The sequence below is a fragment of the Ambystoma mexicanum genome, chromosome 9, assembly GCF_040938575.1.
Source record: "Ambystoma mexicanum isolate Mex_15411 chromosome 9, UKY_AmexF1_1, whole genome shotgun sequence".
NCBI lineage: Eukaryota > Metazoa > Chordata > Amphibia > Caudata > Ambystomatidae > Ambystoma > Ambystoma mexicanum.
Window position 1 is genome coordinate 745,436,428 of NC_090931.1, and position 21,053 is coordinate 745,457,480.

At 45.4% G+C, this 21,053-nt stretch overlaps 1 protein-coding gene across 1 annotated transcript in view; it reads right to left on the minus strand.

Moving 5' to 3' along the window:
- NEMP2 (nuclear envelope integral membrane protein 2) overlaps positions 1-21,053 on the minus strand; it is a 185,474-nt gene that overhangs the window by 41,473 nt on the left and 122,948 nt on the right. Inside the window, exon 8 of the mRNA XM_069615673.1 lies at positions 287-463. Coding sequence (XP_069471774.1) covers positions 287-463 — 177 coding nt within the window. The remainder of the gene's footprint in view (positions 1-286; positions 464-21,053) is intronic.

The following is a 21,053-nucleotide window of genomic DNA, read 5'->3' on the forward strand; positions in this document are numbered from 1 at the left end:
GTTTTGTAGTATTGTACGCAATAATTTTGTGTAAAGTCGTTTTGTTTCCTTTGTTAACTAGTTGTGTATTTTGATACTTGTTAAAACATTGACTGAGTAACTGTCATTCTGCATTATGTAGTTACATGTAGGAAATAAGCTCAATCAGGAGACAAATAGTTAAATCTAGAACTCTAAAAATGCCACACAAATTATTAGCTCTCTTAAGAGAAGTGAAAAAAAGTATTAGAGACATATTGATAAGCATCACAATTTGCTAGGCCTAATAGATTAGAGTATTTCATACCTTTTAGGTAAATGAATTTTAGAAACTGCCTCCCAGGACGGAAACTCAGGACTTCTGCAGAATGAGCGCAGCTCCTCTAGAGCCTTATATGTTTCGATTTCTCCCTGGTCCCTGTATTCTTCTTCCGTAATGAATTTATGCGCTGGTTTATTGAATGGAAAACAGCCTCGGAACTTTCTAAAGCAAAGAAATGAAATGCAGTTATAAAATAAAAACTATATGAATGCAACTGGAACAAATATATTATTTCACAATTGTTCAACAGCAATGTTACAACATTGTAGAGACCATCAACAACGGGCAAGGCAAGGGATGAGAATTTTACCCGGCTAATGAATTAGGTGACTCATGGCACAGTTTTGGCAAGACTTTACAAACCCAATTTACTTCAGGTATTTAAAAAAAACGGATGCTTCTAAACTAAGGAAATTTCTTTTAAACCCCACAACAATCTTATCCGTGGCTGAAGACTTTTACATTCACGTACATTGCAGAGACTGTAGATGGTGCTCCTTTGTTGGACATTATAAAAGGGGAAGAGAGTTGGCTATCCTAGCACTTTAGCTTTGGGGATGTCTTCCACCAGAACTGTTATTCCCTTCTTAAAAATATATCTTGCATAAGTAGAGTCCCCGAGCATTAGACTTCAGCCATTCTCTTTTTGTTGGAAAATAACAAAAGATATAGAAGTATAAAGATGTAACATATACAAAAACAAGATAAACATTTTCTAGCCGCGTCTTTCCCCTGCAACAGAAATGGTATTCCAATCACACAGTAAGTTACCATGCTCTCAAATGGAGCAATCACATTAACTGTTTTAATGCCTCTATTGTAGCTTCTTATTGTGAAAACATTGCAAGAGTGTATTATAAATGGATAAATCAAATCTTGAGACATTGAAGCACCTAACCTTGTATTGCCCGGGTCTGAAATCTATAAGATCAATACATTTAGGTAATGTGGTAATGCAAAATTCAACGCTTAATGGAGAAGAAATGTGCATGATGTTTGCAAATCCAAACCATAAAGTAGCATATGCTCTGGTGAATTTTTTATGTAAAATGAATCTGATGCTCTTGGATTCACACGAGAGTGAAATGAATAAGTAATGTATGACTTATAAGTACTGGACACAAAAATTAACTTGGAGGACTAAAATTGATAACTAAGAAGCAAGTGTGGTAGTTTAAATAGATAAATTGATGTTGAACTCCTTTTAAAAAGTTTGTTATAAACTAAATTAAAAAAAATGGATTGCACTTTTCCATTCACTATAATGGGCTGTTTACTTAAAATTATTAACTTCCCCTATATTCATTTTTCCAATCCATCTTCCATCTATGGGTACTCTATTCTTTTTTTCGATTGTTCAGCTGTTCTCTTGTGAGGTAAGAAGACGAGACATTTTCTGAGTGACCAAGATAGAGCTTATAAGCAGAAGTGTTCACTGTGATTTATAAGCCAGACCCGTTTGAATTAATATTGCTTGGATGCCTGGAAAAGTGCTAAAAAAACAAACAAAAAAAAATCACAAGTTTAGGAAAGAAAAGCCTTATGGAAAAATGCCTCGTACTATTGTTGGAAAGTCGCGAGAGGGAATGGCGTTGGAAGCCAGAGGGGGAGAAGAAACCCGGACAGCCTGCTTGAATGGCCATCCACAAGGAAAAATAACTGCCTTTTTCCATCGTGAGGCAGAGGAAAACGTAGACGGTAACAAAGAAAGTAGGGATGGCAGGTCTCTCTTCTATGGAGTTTGACAATATTGATAACAATTCCTTGCTTGAGCTATGTTATTCCCTTCAAGGTACTATTCAGTCGCACTCATCAAAAGAAACCAATATTGAGGTGCCTTTTCCAACAGCTACAGTAGCACCAGTGGCCTTTTCGCCTCCTCCCTTATCTATTACTCAGGCTTACACTAAAAAAAATACCTGCGACTCTGGAGCTCTATCCGGAATCAGAAGAGAGCTGTGGTGTGGGGGACTCTAGGCAATCCAATCATACGACAAATATTATTAAAAGAAATATAGGCTCCAATGCGAGCCCAGGAGTCTTACAGTTTGCAGTGAAGGTACTCCTGAAATTGAGTGGCATAATTCACTATGGAGCTTAAATTGTAGTGTGAATCTATAGTGCACCTCTCTGGACTTTTGAAAGAACAAATCCAACTTGACTCGAACAATGGAGCTCTGGCAAGTACAAGCGAAAGTGGTAACATCAGCACCCCTAGGGCTGGTGTGTATGGAAGGAGGGCCGGAAGAGGGGGGGGGGGCATAATGGAAAATGAGGAGTCGTTCATGTATCGGACTCGAAAGTAGAGGCGTCTGGCCAAGCACCGTTTACGTACAGGGGCGGCCATTGCTATAGTCACCAAGCCTCCAGAGGCTGGTTCTCACAACAAACCTTTAAATTTGACTATTGCCATAGCCACTCATTCTAAAAATCAAAGAAATTAAGAAAGAGTGTCATGACGGAAAACAAGGATCCAAAAGGACCCCGGGATCGTGGCAAGTTGGCTTGTAAAGGATAAAGGCATGGAGCACATACAAGAATTAAAAAGATGAAAACATAACTTCCTGAGATTCAGGGTAGCATGAGCAGGTCCCCTATTGAAATATCCAGCAATGATAAGACGGGAGAGGAAAGACAACAGAGATCGGAGTTCGCCACTCTAAATAGGGAGAAAACAGCTAAATCAGGGGAAGACTAGAGGATTTTAGACACACAGATTGTTACGATTGGAATAAACCCTTTAGAATCAAAAAAGAAGAGGGTCAACTGTCCGAGTTACTAACCCTTCTCCACAAACTCCCTTCTCCGAGAGTGTTAAATTCTAGTGACTTCGACTTTGTGGAGCCTTTAGACTATAACAATGGCAGCATTTTTTTAATTCACTGTCTCTTGCCTGAAATCGCCCAAATATGCTCACATCAATCTACCCTGGAAAATCTAGGATATGTGTTGGACAGGGAGGTGCCAACTGCTCCTGCCGCCGGTTGCTGGGATAAATGTAAGGATGGACCAAAGGAGAGGTCCAAGGAATTTAAGAGCAAGAGCGTTGCACCTCCTCCGCCTCTGAATGAAAGTGTGTGGGGTTGGGAATGGTTAAGGAGCTTTCTGCCTAAGCAAGGAATAGATTGTAAATGAACCATGAAAGTTGCTTGCTGAAATATGAGAGATTACATACATTTGTTATCAAGAGATGGATCCATAGATACCATTATAGACTATGACGTTTTGTTGCTATTTGAAACTTGGTCGGTGTCTATTTTTATTGATGGTTTCCATTTATATTAAGAACTGGCTGAAAAGGCGCCCCCCCCCCCGCGGGCAGCCTTACGAGGGCATAATTATTGGTGTGCTAAGCACGATTTAAAATAATTAGCCATACTACTAAAGGAAAATAACGGAAACGTTTTAGTAGTGGAGATCAAATCCAATGAAGGCGATGTTGGTGGAAATATGTTAGTGTTAAATGTTTATGTTGCTCCAGGAATATCTAACATTGAGGAAATGTTTGACAACATAGACTACTTGTACTGAATGGTCTGTGAACCAAATCATGATGTAGTTTTGGTGGGCGGGGATTTAAATGCCTGCTGCAAAGACGATGATGCACAATGACAATGTTCTTAGTAAGAGTTGATGCTGGAGAAAACCACTAATAAGCAGGGCAAACAGTGGGTGTCCTTAATGAAAGAGTGGGAGTTGACGCTCATGAACGGTAGTGTAAAAGGAGATTGTACAGGGAAGGCTTCATGAAGAAATGGGTGCAAATGGGCCACTTTAGATTACCTGTTTGGTAGCAATGCATTGTTAGGAAGACTGTTATAGATAGTTATTATACCTAGTGATAATAATAATCATGCTATTCTATCCTTGACCTTGGGAATGTGCGTTAATGAACCTAATCCGATTTTCAAGGGAGGACTAGAGCCCAACCATGCAGGGAACAGCATACACTGGTTTATAGACAACATAAATAAGGTTACAGCTGCTATCATGCATGCTGCTCTTCACAAAATCCCTATGCTTGCGGCCTTACGGCCAACGAATTGGAAGGTTGGGTAAAGGAAATTGCAGATAGGGCGGGAGCATGCAAAGGGAAGTGTCTGGCCATCACGGATAAAGAACATAAAAATGTATTTGATGTGGTAATTTGTGGCGCCAAGCGCAAATTGAGAAGAGAAATAAGGAGATTGAGAAATAATATTGGCTCTGTACATGAGAGACTAATTTGTGTAAAGATAGCCAAATACGGTTATCGCAATTGGCTTAGGCAGTCCACTAAGACTGTTCAGTGGCAGCGCATACTTGGAGTACTTGGGAGCAGGTACACACGATAAATTTGGCAAATACTATCCTCAGCAAAGGGTAATAAATCGAAGTTAATAGCAAACTCCATTAAAGAGTGGGTTTGGGTAAGTCATGTAAGAAAGATCAAGGAAAATGATGAACAACCCCCTCCACTTGATCTAAACATGGCTGAGTGCTGGCGAATAAGCTTGACCTAAGAGGATATAGTATTTGATATAGAGAAAAGAATTCCAAGGCCCCCAGACCAAACGGTCTGGCGAACGCAGTGCTCATAAAGGACACAAAGGGGTGGGCAAAGATATCTGAGTTGCTATTTGAGAGGGTCTGTATAGAGCACGTAATTCCCACATCATGGCAGTAGTCCATATTGATACCTATTTTCAAGAAGGGTGACAGAAATTCCACAGACAATTCTAGACTGCTGTCCAGGTTGGATGTTTGTTTATTTGGTAATGCGCACCAAACCCTTATGTAGCTGGGCGCACCAGTTACAGGTATATTTGAAGTTTAGTTACAACATGGTGAGGTTACAGTAATAACGTTTGGGAGTGCCAGGGGGACAAGGTAACATACAAGGAAAGTGCGAAAGTCGGTACAGTTAATTGTTACAATAGATGCCTGAGGAGATAAAAAGTAGTCAGGTAGTCACGTGTGTATAAAGGTACAGCAAAACAGGCAAATATTAGTTGTCATTAGTTTGAAGCCAATTTAACATATCGCGTCTGAATCCAAGGTATGGCTGTTCAATTCTGAAGGCTAAGGGAATGCGTTCAAGGCCGCTTTAACTGGGAAGCTGCTCCGCCAGATTTGGAGAGTTTAAATCTAGGGATTTCTAAACACTGGGAATTGGATGATCTCGTAGGGTGGGTCAAGGTTTTTCTGATCATTCTGTCTGTGAGATAGACGGGTGCTGCGTTGTTCAGGCATTTAAAGGTGAGGTTAACGGTTTTGAAAAGGATCCTGTCGCTGATTTTTAGCCAGTGCTGGTCTCTTCTGATGTTAGAGATGTGCTCCCTGCTGCAATAATTCAGAGCTGCTCTGAGGGAATTATTTTGGAGTGTTTTAATTTTATCTAAAATTTATTTATTAGCCCCATGTATAGAGCGTTACAGTATTCCAATTTGGACATTATTAGTGCATTGGCGAGTGTGATGCTGCTAGCTTCGGAGAGGAAGGGTCTACAGGCCCTAATAGGTTTGTAAGTATAGGCAGTAGAGGATGCCATGGCATTAACTTTTTTTAGTGTTAATGTAGAGTCAAGGTAAAAACCTAGTGTTTTTATCTCAGCTACAACTTTGATTACATTGCCATCAATTTTGAATGAGGCATAGCTTGGGCTATTTTTTTTTTAGGTTAGCGTCCGAGCCCAGAATCAGGATCTCCGTTTTATCGTCATTCAGACAGAGACCATGTGATGCCATCCATGCCTGAATGAGTTATGACATGCATTACTTACCGTAAAAGCATTTCTGATGATTGTATCTGCTTAGATTCACATGCTGTGCATATGGTCCGACATCCAGTGGTAACCGCGGAGTATTGCATCTTGTCTTTCGGGGGACCGAAAGGGGACGTCGGCATAGGCGTGTCTGAAACACTATCCCTATCGTGACGTGTGTAGTACCCAAAATCCCTCACGCGCCGAGGTCCCTCTGATTGTATTTTTTCTGCCATGAGGGAGCCCAAGGCTATAGTAGTGAGTACATGAAGAGACAAAGTAGTAAGAAGGCTATGTTCCTTCCACCCCGAGCGGGGAGGCAGGGAGGGCGCATATGAATCTAAGCAGATACAATCATCAGAAATGCTTTTACTGTAAGTAATGCTTGTCTTCTGATGCTTGTTAATCTGCTTAGAATCACATGCTGTGCATAGACTAGCGAGCAGTACCCGGAGTTGGAGGTGGGTTGTGAGAAGGAACAGTAGAAAAAATATGTCTTAGTACTGCATGTCCCACCTGAGAATCAGACCTAGAATGAGTGTCTAGGCAATAGTGTTTTGTAAAGGTGTGTACAGAACTCCAGGTTGCCGCTTTGCAAATGGACTGTAGGGGAACATTTGCAATGAATGCTATGGATGCCCCAGTGCCTCGAGGACAATGTGCTCTAGGCTTGAAGGGCAGTTCTCTCTTTGCAACAGTGTAACGTAGTGTGATGCATTTGACAATCCACCTTGATATTGCTGATTTAGAGACAGGGTCCCCTTCTCTACTAGCTGCCACTGAAACAAAGAATTGTTTAGTTTTCCTCAGTGGTTTAGTTCTATCCATGTAGAACATGACTGCCCTGCGCACATCTAGTGTGTGAAGGCTTCTTTCGGCCATGTTAGTAGGTCTCTGGAAGAACGTGGGTAGTTCGATTGACTGGTTCACATGGAACTTTGAAATAAATTTCTGCGCAAATCTGGGATGAGTGCGCAGAACTACCTTATCTTTGTGGACTGTAACAAAGGGGTCCAAAACCGAGAGGGCCTGTAGTTCGCTAACTCTTCTGATAGAAGTGATAGCTACCAGAAAGGATGTCTTGTAGGTCAGGTCTTTCAGACTAGCTTTATGCATAGGCTCAAAAGGGGTTCCCATGAGCCTAGTTAAAACCACATTTAGGTCCCACCCAGGGCCTGGGTGAGTGATGGGCGGATACATTATTTTAACCCCCTTCCATAAAGGCTTTAATCACAGGTATTTTCCAACACAATACCTTCTGCTGTGACGTGGTGTAGGCTGACAACGCCGCTAGGTGAACCTTTAAGGAATTGAAGACTAACCCAGAGTCCAACAGATGGGTTAGATATAACACAATGGGCCTCATTAGGACCCTGGCGGAGAGGGTATTACGCCAGCGTAGTGCATGGCGTACCTCTCCGCCATACTACGAGTTCCCGTAGCGCCATGGAGGATTTCTCCGCCTGGTTTTACCAGCCGGAGAAAACCATGGCGCTACGGGACCTCGTTGTTAATTACGCCACCGTATTTTACGGTGGCGTAATTAACTCCTTCCCCACTCCCATTATACCCTATGGGGCGAAAATGGGAATGGGGAAGGGCAGAATGGGGATTGGGGATTTACCGCTCCGCCGAGGTCGGAATGGGGCGGTAAATCCGCCAACCCCCATGGCGCTATCGGCGGCTTTCCGCCATGCTTCGCGGTGCATTTAGCACCGCGAAGTCCGCCTGGGTCGTAATGAGGCCCAATGTGTGAAGGCGAGCAATCGGTGGGATGGACGCCTTTAGAACTGCACCAGATGACAAAACGTTTCCATTTGCTGGCATAGCAGTTAACGTGTGTTAGGCTTTCTTGCCTCCCTCAGTATGTCCATGCATCTTTGAGGGAGTTGCAGATGTCCAAACTCTAAGACCTCAGGAGCCAGGCTGTTAAATTCAGAGTTTGTGGGCATGGGTGCAGAGTCTCCCCCCTGTCCTGAGACAACATGTTGTACGGGCAGGGCAGCTTGACTGGTGGGGAGAGGGACATTTCCAAAAGATGCGCGAACCAGGTTGGCGGGCCCACATGGGAGCCACCAGAATCATGGTGACTGGTTCCTGGTGCATCTTGTGTACTATCTTGTTCAGAAGGGGAGTCAGGGGGAAAAGCGTAGACAAATTTCCCCGACCAAGTTATCCAGAGACCGTTCCCTTTGGATCGGTTCTGGGGGTACATTGAGGCGTAGTCTTGGCATTGGGCGTTCTCCTGAGTAGCGAACAGGTCGATCTCTGGAAACCCCCATTCTGCGAAGACGTTGGATACAATGTCTTCGTGCAGTCACCATTCGTACTCTTCTGGCAGAGGAAATTCTCTACTGAGCACGTCTGCCAGAACATCGAGTTCCCCTGGAACATGTTGGGATATCAGGAACATCTTGTGTTTGAGAGCCCATATCCAGATGTTTTGGGACAGCTTGGATAGCCCTGGAGAGTGAGTGCCCTCCTGTTTGTTCAGGTAATACATTGCTGTTGTGCTGTCGGTTAGGACCAGCACTGTCTTCCCTTGCAGTTGCTCCCGAAAGGCTTTCAATGCTTTGAACACCGCTAGTAGCTCCAGTAGGTTTATATGGTTGGATGCTACCTGAGGGGACCACACTCCGTGAGCTGTCTGTTGAAGCAGGTGAGCCCCCCCCACCCCGTGAGAGATGCGTCTGTCGTGAGAGTGGCTTCCACTGCAGGGGTGGTGAAGGTTTTCCCCTTCAAGAGGTTCTCCCTCGACCACCACTGCAGAGAGAGAACGAGGGCTGGCGAGACAACTAACAGATCTTCCCATTGTCCGCTGGCCTGACACCACTGGCTGTTGAGCCATTCTTGCATGGGACGCATCCGCAGCTGCGTGTTGGGAACCAAGTATATGCATGATGCCATTATCCCTAGCAAACTCATAGCTTTGCGTACCGTCACCTCTCGACTGGCTACATACTGAGGAACCTGAGAGAGCATGTTCTGAACCCTCTCGCTGGAAGGGAAGACTAGACCGTCTTCCGTACGAATTAGAGCCCCCAGGAACTGTTTTACTTGGCTGGGGACTAAGCTGGATTTCTTTTCGTTGATAGAAAATCCCAGGCTGAACAGTAGGTCTACTGTTTTTTGGGTGTTCGAAAAAAAACGTCGAACGAGTCCCCCGTGATGAGCCAATCTTCGAGGTAAAGGTAAACTGGAACTGAAAGTCTGCGCAGGTGTGCCGCTGCCACTGCCAGGACCTTGGTAAACACCCTAGGCCCAAGGCTATGCCGAAGGGGAGTACCTTGAACTGGTAGTGTTTGTCCTGAATCACAACCCTTGGGAATTTTCTGTGCGCTGGAAGCATTGAAATATGAAACTATGCATCTTTCATATCCAATGTTGTCATGAAGTCCCCCTGTTTTAGCAATGGGGTCACCTCTTGCAGTGTTACCATGCAAAACTTCTGGGGCTTTATGAACTTGTTCGCTGGGCGCAGGTCTAGAACAGGACGCATGGTGAGATCCTTTTTGGGTACAAGGAAGTACACTGAATAGATACCCTCGTTTACCTGAAGAATCGGGACGGCTTCTATGGCATCCTTTTCCAGCAGCGCTTCCACCTCTTGGATCAGGATCTGCAGATGTTCCGGTGAAAGGCGTCGATGTTTCAGCAGTCTGAACTGTGGAGGTTGGGCGAATTCCACGCAGTAACCGTGGCCGACCGTCTTTAAGACCCACTGGTCTGAAGTTATCCCCTCCCATGCCTTGAGGAAAGATGCTAATCGCCCCCCGACTGGGGAGACATAGGAGGGGACCTGGACTTGGTGGTCATTTCTGACCCGAAGTTGACGCTCCTCTGGAATTGGAGCCTCTGCCTCTATTCTTACCGCGCTTCTGACCCCTCTGCGGGTAGTAAGTGGGGCTTGCAGAAGGTTGACTTGAGTTGAAGTTGCCCGTGCCGAAATTGTTTTGAACGGTGCAGGCTTGTCCTCGAAAGGACCGCCGAGAATTACTGCCCCTCTGTGAAGAGGGTTTCTGGGAAATTTGGTGCAGCGACTTAATAGTCTTGTGCTCCTTCTTGGCTGTCTCAAACGCATTGTCTACCGCCTTCCCGAAGAGGTTGGCCTCTTCGATGGGTTTGTTGATAATGGATGCCTGGGTCTCAGGCCTGAAGCCCGACGTGTGCAGCCACGCGTGCCTCTTTAGGAGAGTACCCTGTGCGAGAGACCTGCCTGCTGTCTCTGCGGTGTCCAGGGTATTTTTTACAACATTCTGATTGGCAAGTTTGCCCTCCGAGACAATGGCGAGAAGCTTGGCTCTGGTTGGTTCCGGAACCTCTTGAAGCCCTTCTTGAGTAGGTTCCATTGGGCGTCGACGTAGCTTGCCAGTAACGTCGCGTTATTGGCAATCCGGACGGTATAGGCCGCCGCTGACGTAACCCGTTTGCCTAAGGCATACAACCTTTTGGACTCCTTGTCCGAGGGTGACTCTCCCGTGGCAAGGGGAACTCCTGCGCTCTTGCGAGTGTTGGTCACCACCAGCGAGTCTGGAATTGCGTTTCCTTTGATATAAAACAGGTCGGTGGGGGAGTTTCGGAAAAGTTTTTCGACCCTTGGGTTCACAGCCCTAGTCTGAGCGGGTGTGAGTAAGGAAGGGGCCAGCCGTCTCTTTACAGAGCTCAAGAGAGGGATAGACTGGCTTGTCGGAGGCTTTTCATTAATAATGTCCTCCGCGAAATCTTGTTCGGGCAAGGCTTCCAGCGTGGCAATTTTAAAGAATTCCGCTGCTTTTTTCAACATGTTGTTGAAAGCCATTTGATCATCCACCGGGGAAGCTTGTCGAATCGGGGTGGATGGGGGAGAGTCGAGGCAAACGATATCAGAGTTGTGATCGTTCTGCTGGGAGTCCTCCCAGTTGTCCGTTGCCCCTTGATCTTCCCCATAGTTGTCCAGAAAAGAAGACTCTTCTTCTGTATAGATGTCTCTATACGTGTCCATCTGGACATCTTCTTGATAGTCAACTTGGTGTTGGACATCTAGGTGTTGGACATCTTGTGTTTGAAGGTTAGGGTCTACCCGAGTTTTTTTCGGCAGAGGTTGATCAAAAGCCCTGAAAAACTGCTCCAGCCGATCCATACACCCCTCGAATTGCTCCGTGGTCCACTTGGATGACCCAAATGGACCTAGCTGAGTAGGAACCCTGTTCTCCGTCCTAAGGTGTTGAGAGGATCTCCTCAGGGTGCTTGAGAGGGGTAACTGGCTTTCTTCGTAAGAGTCTTCGGATCGTCTTCCCAATCAGTGGAAAACTTTTCGGCGGATTGGCCCATAACTGTGGGCGGAACCGGTACTAGGCCCACCACTGTAGCAATCCTATTGATGCTCTTACGAATAGCCCCCGAATCTTCGGGAGACAACGCCTCTGATGATGTGTCGGCAATGAAAATGTCCTCCGCGGCTCCAGAAGGGCCAGCGGATGGCTTCTCGGGTAGAGGCATACTTGTAGTTTTCGGGCCTGTACTGGCCTTGGAAACCGTCGAAGTTTCTTGTTCTGAAACTTCGGCGCGTGTAGTTGGGGGAGTAGCGCCCTTGTTATGTTTCTTATGCCTAGTCGTCATTCACTGCTGTGGATGCGGGAAAGGCTTCGGATCAGACCGATCCGTGGGCGCCGCCGAAGTTTCCGGCGGACCCGTTGGCGCTTTCGCCTTCTTCGACCAAGTCGTCGAGGAGGGCGCTTAGGTTGTGTGCTTTGTGCGGTGCGATTGTACGCCCCTGTCACCGGGTGTGGTCCCTGTAGCAAGACCGGAGTCGAGCCTGGAAGGGTCGGGGACGGGCGTGGTGGCCCTAGAATAGTCCGCCTCAAGGTCTATAACGTCCGCGTTGGACGTTTGGTCATCCGATGCACCCCCGTCACTTTCGGCTGGTCTCGCGGCAGGGAAGGGAGGCTCCACGCGTGACATTCCATACGCGGCCCACCGCTTCAACCGGCGCTCCTTAAGGGTTTTAGGTTCAAGGAGTTTACATGCCGAACACTGCTTCTTGTCGTGCTCTAGGGGGAGACAAGCGTTACACGACGTGTGCTCGTCTTTCCACAGCTATCTGACCCTACACACAGGGCAGAATCTAAATGGAGTCCTTTCCATAGCAGAAGGGAAGGGTGACCAGACCAAAAAGGAAAGCAGTGGAAAAGAGGAAAGACATAATAACAGTATGGCAAACCCCGAGCCCACTCTCCCTACTGTGTAGGCCGGCCAGAAGGCCCGACCACGTGGAAGTCCGAATGCCAGATCTTAGGACCCGGAACCCACAGCCGTAGACGATTTCCCCGTAGTCTTCGTAGAAGATGTTCTTGATGGGCGAAGGGACTTAACGGGGAATAACCGACAATTCGGTAAAATAAACAATGTCTCATGAAGAGCTCCGCTATAGGGCGACCAGTTATCTGGGCGGAAAAAAAACAATCTGAGGGACCTCGGCGCGTGAGGGATGTTGGGTACTACACACGTCACGATAGGGATAGTGTTTCAGACACGCCTATGCCGACGTCCCCTTTCGGTCCCCCGAAAGACAAGATGCAATACTCTGCGGTTACCACTGGATGTCGGACCATATGCACAGCATGTGATTCTAAGCAGATTAACAAGCATCAGAAATTTTGTTTACCAAAGCCGTGTCTACGTCAAAATTGCCTGAAAGGGGTATGAGGATCTGGGTATCGTCTGCATAATCAGTGTAGGTGACACCTAGTCTGGCCAATTTGTCGAAAAGTGGCTTGGTAAAGATGTGGAACACCACAGGTGATTTGGATTGGGTCTGCGGATGCTGAGGGGGAGAATACTCTCATCGTACGGTTGACTAGGAAGGATTATACCCAGGCTATGGCATCACTCGAAAAATGGGCAGCTGACGCTAGGTGTTTGCATAACACTGCATGATCCACCAGGTCAAATGCTGCTGATAGGTCGAGGAGGAGTAGCATAGCTGTTTTACCTTTATCCTTCAACTAGTCGATTTGAGTCTTTAAGTCAATTAATGCGGTTTCAGTACCATGTTGTGGTCTGAATCCAGATTGGTGGGAGCCTAGTAAGTGGTTTGTTTCAAGATAGTTCTGGATTTGGAGATAAGCTACTCTGTCAATTATTTTGAGGAGGAAGGGGACGGTGGTAATTGGTCTGTAGTTTGTCGGCATAGAAGGGTCTAATGTCTGTTTCTTCAGTAACAGTAGAACCCAGGATTCTTTGAGGTTATTTGGGACAGTGCTAGTCTTGAAGGAGGCATTAATTAGTTTGGAGATAAACGGTGCTAAATCTCTAGCTGCCTCCTTAATTATTTGTGCTGGGCAGCTGTCACCCTGACAATTTGAGGGCTTCGGAGATAGTATGACTTTTTCAGTTTCTGGTATAGAGATCTTGGTGAACCTGAAGAGTGAGTCGGTGCTAGGTATTGCAATGGGTGGGGTGGATTGCATTTCCGTAGAGAGCTGGGAAGCTTTTTTGTTGGCTATTTTGGTCTGCAGGGTGGCTATTTTATTGGATAGAGCATATTGGATGCTAGTGCACCATTACTGATCTTTAGGGACATTGTCTGTGGGTGGAATGGGGGTTTCCATTTCACAGAGGATGGTGAATAGCTCCTTGATGTTAGAGTTGGCCTTGGAGAGTCTTCATTAAACGTATTACTTTTGGTGAGGATTATTTTTTTTATACATATTGGCAACATTAGTTCGACGGGCTTTGTTCTCAACCGTAGGGGAGTGCTGCCATATAGCTTGGAGTTTTCTTTTCTGGAGTCGTAGTTCTTTAAGCTGGTTGGGAGTGAACCAGGTGTTAAGGTGAGTTTTCTGTTTGCTTTTACGCAGTTTGACAGGTGCAATAATGTCAAGGGCCAGGGTCATTGTATTATTAAAGGTCTCTACTAGAACGTTGGAGTCGGAGTTGTTATTGAGAGAGGAGAGGGTCGGGAGGAGGTGAGGAAGAAGTTTTTCAACTGTGATGTCTTTTTTACTTCGGGTAGGGAGGGGGATGCCATATCTGTGTTTGTCAACTTTTGGTGCTCTATTGTGGAGGAGAAGCCAATTAGGTGGTGGTCAATCCAAGGTTGTGGTATTATTTTAGTAATAGTACAGTTTAGATTGGCGACCCAGTCTACTGTTCTCCCTTTGGTATGAGTGGGGGCAAGAACTTTTTGGGTAAGGCTGTGTTCTGTCAGGGTGGCTTCAATAGGTTAGGCATGTTTGTCCTCAGGGACGTTGAAGCCCAAGTTAAAGTCTCCTAAGAGTAGAAGTTGTGTAGAATCCTTGGTGGTGTTAGTAAGGAGGCTTGATAGATCTTTCTCAAAGGTGCTTATTGATCCGGGGGGTCTATATAGCAGGAAGATAGTTAATGTGCAGTTATTGGAAATAGGTACTTTGGCAGAGAGTATTTCACGGGATTTGAGGAGTAGTGGTTAGTTTTAGTTATAATATGTAGGCCGCCTCCTCTGGCATTGGGTCTACCTACTAAGTATTTGGTAGTTGTCTGGATGGCTAGCATATGGGCGGGGTCTGCTGCATCATGGAGCCAGGATTCAGCGACTGCCATGAAATCTAGGTCATCAATGGATAATATGTCCACATTTTCCGTCGTGTGAGCCATAAGAGATCTTGCATTGATGAGAGCTCCTGAGATTGTGTTTGTGTTGTTCTGCCCTTGGGTAGGGGAAGGTTTGCGTTTAGGGTGATTCATTCTCCTATGTGTGTGAAGAGAGTGGGAGACGGTGCAGTTATGCGTTTTTTGCAGGGTTTCTAGAGCTAAAGTAGAAGCTTCCTGAACTGTAGCGGTGGTGTTGTCGTTAAGGAAGGGGTTTTGGTAATTAGTATTGGGTTTGTAAAGACGGGGTAGTCTTGCTCATAGCCTGAAGTTTCTTTCCTGTAGGGAGCAGGGTATGAGATTAATACTGGCCATTATCATGAGGGTGCAAAAAAGTGATGATCGTGTACTGGTCAGCTGGGCCCATCTAGTGTACATATTTCTATTAGGCTATAGTGTTTCAAAGTACCGCTGGGAGGTGTGTAATGCCAATCAGATGAGGCTGGTATGACATGGGTAGAGGGCAGATGCTAAGCAAATAGGTTGGTCCGCATTTACCTAGTAAAGGTGGTAGTGGTTGAGAAGGCTATTCTCTCATATAATATCAAGGAAAAGACTAGGCTGGTCCTTCCTGGGTAAACAGATAGTCTAGACCACAGCAATGGGGTAGTTACAGGTCAAGGTAGACTAGTCCAACATTAGCATGGTTACAGTTGAGTACAAATAGGCTAGTTCCACATAAAAAATAGTTGCAGATGACTTCTAATCCCATATTAGCATGGTTTCAGTTGAATTTAAGTAGGCTAGTCCCACTATAGCAGAGTTACAGTTAAGCCAGATAGGCGAGTCCCATATTTAGCAAAGGTTTCAATTGAGTTCAAATAGGCAAGTCCAGGATATACATGCAAACTCGTCATACAAATCACATTTGGCAACAAGATGGTTTGAAAAGGTGGGCAATAGGCGTTTCAATTGAGTGCAACATGCAAGACACATATGGCTGCGGCCAAAAATGGGTAGCAGCTTTGTGGGTGTGGGTACTAGACACTTCAAGCATATAAATCAGGTATAGCAGGGTGAGCAAATGTTTCAAAGTGGGCAGGAGATAGCTTCAAGCGGGGGGAAATCCTCGAACCTGTAACGACGTGAAGTATTCAGTGTGCCATTAGCAGTAGTTATTGGTCATTATTACAATGTGTACATAAGTTTCATGAACAATATTTCTATTGACGTGCGATGGGCACGGGGTAGCAGCATGTGCCGTCAGACTTGGTTGCAGAGCGGTGTAAGCTTATGTCTCAGTGTTAGTAGTTCATAATGAAGGGAAGCGCTTGTAGCGTCGGTAGCCGCGTGGTGTGCTAGGCAATAAAATATGAGGGATTGGGTGTCTAGGAGCACAGGGGTCATTGGTAGGCACACGGATGCGTGCTCACACCGTCACCCCAGGCTGGTGGCAACTTGGGAGGTACACGAGGTGCAGAGTTAGGGGAGGTAATGGTGAAGTAAGTAAGATTACCTTGGCTGAGTAGGTGGTTCCCGGAAAGGTCCTGGTCATGAGGCATCCAAGTCCGGAAGCTGGGTGGGCAGCGGTTCTGGCTAACGGTGTGTACGGCTAGCGACAGGCTCGGGACAGGTGGCAGCCTTGATTCCTTGGGCCTTGGAGACGTGGGCCGGCTTATGCCTGCCGGCGCGGGATAGGTGGAGAAAAGAGGCACGGTAGCCAATCGGTGCCCAGCAGCACAGCCTGGGCCTGTTTAGGCAGAGGGTGCTAGGGCCGTGTGTTGGGAGGCCATGTTGGAAGGTGGTGCCTTCCTTATGTTACACAATGGAGGGTGGGAGTTACAGCGGACTGTGAAATCTAACGAAAACACAGATTCCTGATAGCCGGTAGCGAGATGCTATTTAACATAGCGATCCGACGGGTTTTCATGCCGTAGACTGCAGATTTCAATATTCAGGCGCCAAGCTGCTCGCTTCCTTTGTACTTAAGGAACTCCAAGCATGGGTTGAGGCAAATGAAATCCAGTATACATTCCAGACGGGCTATCGACCTGGGTCATCTAGTGTACATAATATCAGATTGCTTGATAGACTGATAAACAGAGCTAGTGGCTGATCGACTGACGGTATATATGACTTTTGTCGACCAATTGATTCTATGTCGTAAACTAGCTACCACGGGATATCCTGGCTGCCTGTTATAGATAATCAAACTGCTTTATACAAACACATAGTCCCGGGTACGCTTGGACAATAAAGGTCTCACTCATGTTTTCTCTAATTTCGGTAAACGGGGGAGTCGAGCAAGGGTGCATGTTGGTTCCCCTGTTGTTTAATCTGTACTTAGCAGACTTGCCAGCCCATTTATTAGCAAATGCCAACTGTCACCCTAAGGTGGGTACGATAAGAGTTGCAAATATGTTATACGCAGATGACCTGGTGGTCTTTGATCACATGTACAGGGGCATGAAAAACATGTTAAATGAGCTGGAGGTCTTTGCAGCACAAAATAAATTGTTAATAAATTAATGAAACACAGAGTATGCAGGTGGTGGGATGAAAGGTACATCGATTAGCGATGACCACATCTGCAGGCCGCATTGACAACATTAGCAGTTATATATATATCTTGGCCTGGAAATGATCGCTGTGGCAGGGTACGCACTTATAAAGGAAGCAAAAAGCAGAAAGGCTTGGCAGCTCACTTACCTTTTCTCTAAGTTTGCTAGACAGACGGTGGGGTATAATATAGAGGGGGTCTTGACTCTCTATAAGCAAGGTTTCTGTCCAACTGTGCTTTATAGCCGGGAGGCCCAAACAAAGAGATGTAGCCTGGCTCAACCATTTGGAGGAATTCTTTTGGCGTAACATTCTAAATTTGCCCCATTCAACACCAATGGAGTATCTTAGGTTAGAGTTGGGATTGACCACCTTAAGTAATAAGCTTCTGAGAAAGAGATCTCTACGTCAAATCAAAGTCTGTTCCGGTATGCCTATGCCAATGGCAATAGGGGTAAGTTATGACACTGAACCTAGAAACTGGGGCATAAACTGAAGTATTGAATGAGGAGCTCTTTAAGCAGATAGATTGGATCCCACACTTCGACTATGGAAAAATAAATATGAAATTCTCAGAAAATCCTTCCTGGGAAAGATTGCTGTGTGGGATTGGAACAACAACTATACGCAACTCCAACCAGCGAAAATTACAAAAATGCATTGAATGTGACCCATACATACCTGAAATCTCAGCACCATTTACTTCAGAGGCCTATACTAGCAGTTTTAAATTTGATGTTCTCATGCGTTCAAATCAGCTCCCCCTCTTAACTTTACAGGGATCCTAACTAGGGCTCCGTCATGTATCTTTGAAAAATGTGTTAATGATTACGACACGACGGAAGATTTCTGGAATTATTCCCTTAACTCGGGGTCCGACTCCTTACACATTGCACTTTATCGAATATGGATAAAAGATAGCAAAACATCTTAATGCACTTTTGTGTTTGAATCAAATATTATTGGAATAAATTAAATTAATTAAAATCGCAAGTGTAAATTTAAGTGAGACTGTTAGTCTAAGTAGCTGTTAATCTTCTTACTTTTCCTTTTTATTCTTTGTATCCCCATTGATGAAATGAGATAAGGTCTGTTTTAATCAATTATTTATTATCAGATTGTCTGAGGATTTGTATCCTGGTCTTAAGAAGTTATTGTAAAATGGATGCGAAATATGAAACTGAAAATCAATGTAAATCAATTAGTGGCAGTGTTTGATTCTTATAGAATAATATGGATGTCTGCAATGTTGTGTTAACCTGAGGAAGATGTGAAAAATATGGATTATACAGTCCAACAAAACTGGTCTATCATTTTGATGTATTTAACGAGTGCAACTGACTTCACGTACTGTCCAATTTGTATCTTCTGTATATATTCTATGTAATTGACGTATCAAATGTTATTCTTTGATGTATTCCTTTATCTTTATATGCATAGTTTGTTGAATTGGTTTAACTGAATGTGGCTTCACTTTCTGTATTTTTTCATTCATATGTGTGTGTGTATATGTATATACACACACATATATATATATCTATATATATATATATGACAATGCATTACTTACCGTAAAAGCATTTCTGATGGTTGTATCTGCTTAGATTCACATGCTGTGCATAGGTCCGACATCCAGTGGTCACTGCGGAGTATTGCATTTTGTTTTTCGTAGTCGAAAAGGGGACGTCGACAAGGCGTGTCTGAAACACTATCCCTATAGTGACGTGCGTTGTACCCACAATCCCTCACGCGTCGAGGTCCCTCCGTTTGTATTTTTCTGCCCTGAGGGAGCCTTCTAGACGTGAGTGAGTACAGAAAAGAGAGATATAAAAGGAAGTCTATGTTCCTTCCATCCGAGCAGGGAGGAAGGGTGGGCGCATGTGAATCTAAGCAGATACAACCATCAGAAATGCTTTTACGGTAAGTAATGCATTGTCTTCTGATGTTTGTTAATCTGCTTAGAATCACATGCTGTGCATAGACTAGCGAGCAGTACCTGGAGTTGGCGGTGGGTTATGAGAAGGAACAGTAGAGAAAAGATGTCTTAATACTGCCTGTCCCAGCTGGGAGTCAGATCTCGAGTGTGCATCTAGACAGTAGTGTTTTGTAAAGGTGTGCACAGAACTCCAGGTAGCCGCTTTGCAGATGGACTCAAGGGGAACATTTGCAATGAATGCTATGGACGCCCCTGTGCCTCGAGTAGAGTGTGCTCTTGGCTTAAAGGGCAGTTCTCTCTTAGCAAGAGTATAGCAGAGAGTGATGCATTGAACAATCCATCTAGAAATAGTGGACTTTGAAACTGCATCCCCTTCTCTTCCTGCTGCCACTGAGACGAAGAACTGATTAGTCTTCCTCAGTGGTCTGGTTCTTTCCATGTAGAACATGACCGCTCTGCGCACATTTAGTGTGTGCAGACTTTTTTCTCCCAAGTTGGAAGGATTTTGAAAGAATGTTGGTAGTTCTATAGACTGGTTTACGTGGAATTTCGAGATGAATTTCGGTGCAAACCTTGGGTACGTGCGTAGAACCACCTTATCTCTGAACTGTAACGAAGGGGTCTAGAACAGAAAGAGCCTGTAGTTCACTTACTCTCCTGATGGAGGTGATAGCTATTAGAAAAGCAGTCTTAAGAGTGAGGTCTTTAAGAGATGCTTTGTGCATGGGTTCAAATGGTGAGCCCATGAGTCTGGTAAGTACCACGTTAAGGTCCCATCCGGGAGCTGGGTCAGCTATCGGGGGTGTATTCTCTTTACTCCCTCCATGAAGGCCTTTATAACAGGGATCGTCCACCACGACACTTTGAGTTGGGAAGTGGTGTATGCAGAAAGTGGTGCTAGGTGGACTTTAATGGAATTGAACACTAGACCTGAATCCAATAAATGGGTCAGGTATAGAACAATATGTGTGGGAGAGCAGTCAATCGGGTTGATGCTCTTTCCTCTGCACCAGATGACAAATTTCTTCCACTTGCTAGAATAGCAGTGGCGAGTGTTAGGTTTTCTGGCTTCCCTGAGGATGTCCATGCATCTCTGCGGGAGCTGTAGATGTCCAAATTCTATGATCTCAGGAGCCAGGCTACTAAGTTCATGTTCTGGGGGCATGGATGCAGAGTCCTGCCTTTGTCTTGTGACAGCATGTTGTACGGGCAGGGGAGTTTCACTGGGGGAGATAGAGACATCTCCATCAAGTGAGCGAACCATGGCTGTCGGGCCCACATTGGGGCCACGAGTATCATGGTCACTTGTTCCTGGTGCATCTTGTGCACCACCTGGTTGAGACCCTGACCATTGAATCGACAGACCGTTCCCCTTGGATTGGTTCTGGGGGTACCTGGAGGCGTAACTTTGGCATTGTGAGTTCTCCAGGGTTGCGAACAGGTCTATTTCTGGGAATCCCCATTGCGTGAAGACGTCGAAGACGATGTCTTCGTGCAGTCGCCATTCGTACTCTTCGGGTAGGGGGAAATCTCTGCTGAGTTTGTCTGCTAGCAGATTGAGTCCCCCTGGTACATGTTGTGACAGTAGGAACATGTTTTTTTGAGAGCCCACTTCCATATATTCTGGGCCAGTTTGGACAGTCCTGGAGAGTGGGTGCCCCCCGCTTGTTGATGTAGTACATGGCTGTGGTGCTGTCTGTGAGGACCATCACTGTTTTGCCTTGTAGGTGTTCCTGGAAGGCTTTTAGCGCCTTGAACACAGCTAGTAGCTCCAGTAGATTTATGTGTTTGGATGCTACGTTTGGAGTCCACACTCCGTGAGCAGTCTGATGGGATAGGTGAGCCCCCCATCCTGTGAGGGATGCGTCTGTGGTTAGAGTGGCTTCCGCCGCGGGTGTGGCAAAGGGTTTCCCTCTTACCAGGTTTTCCTTTGTCCACCACCGTAGCGAGAGAACCAAGGCCTGCGA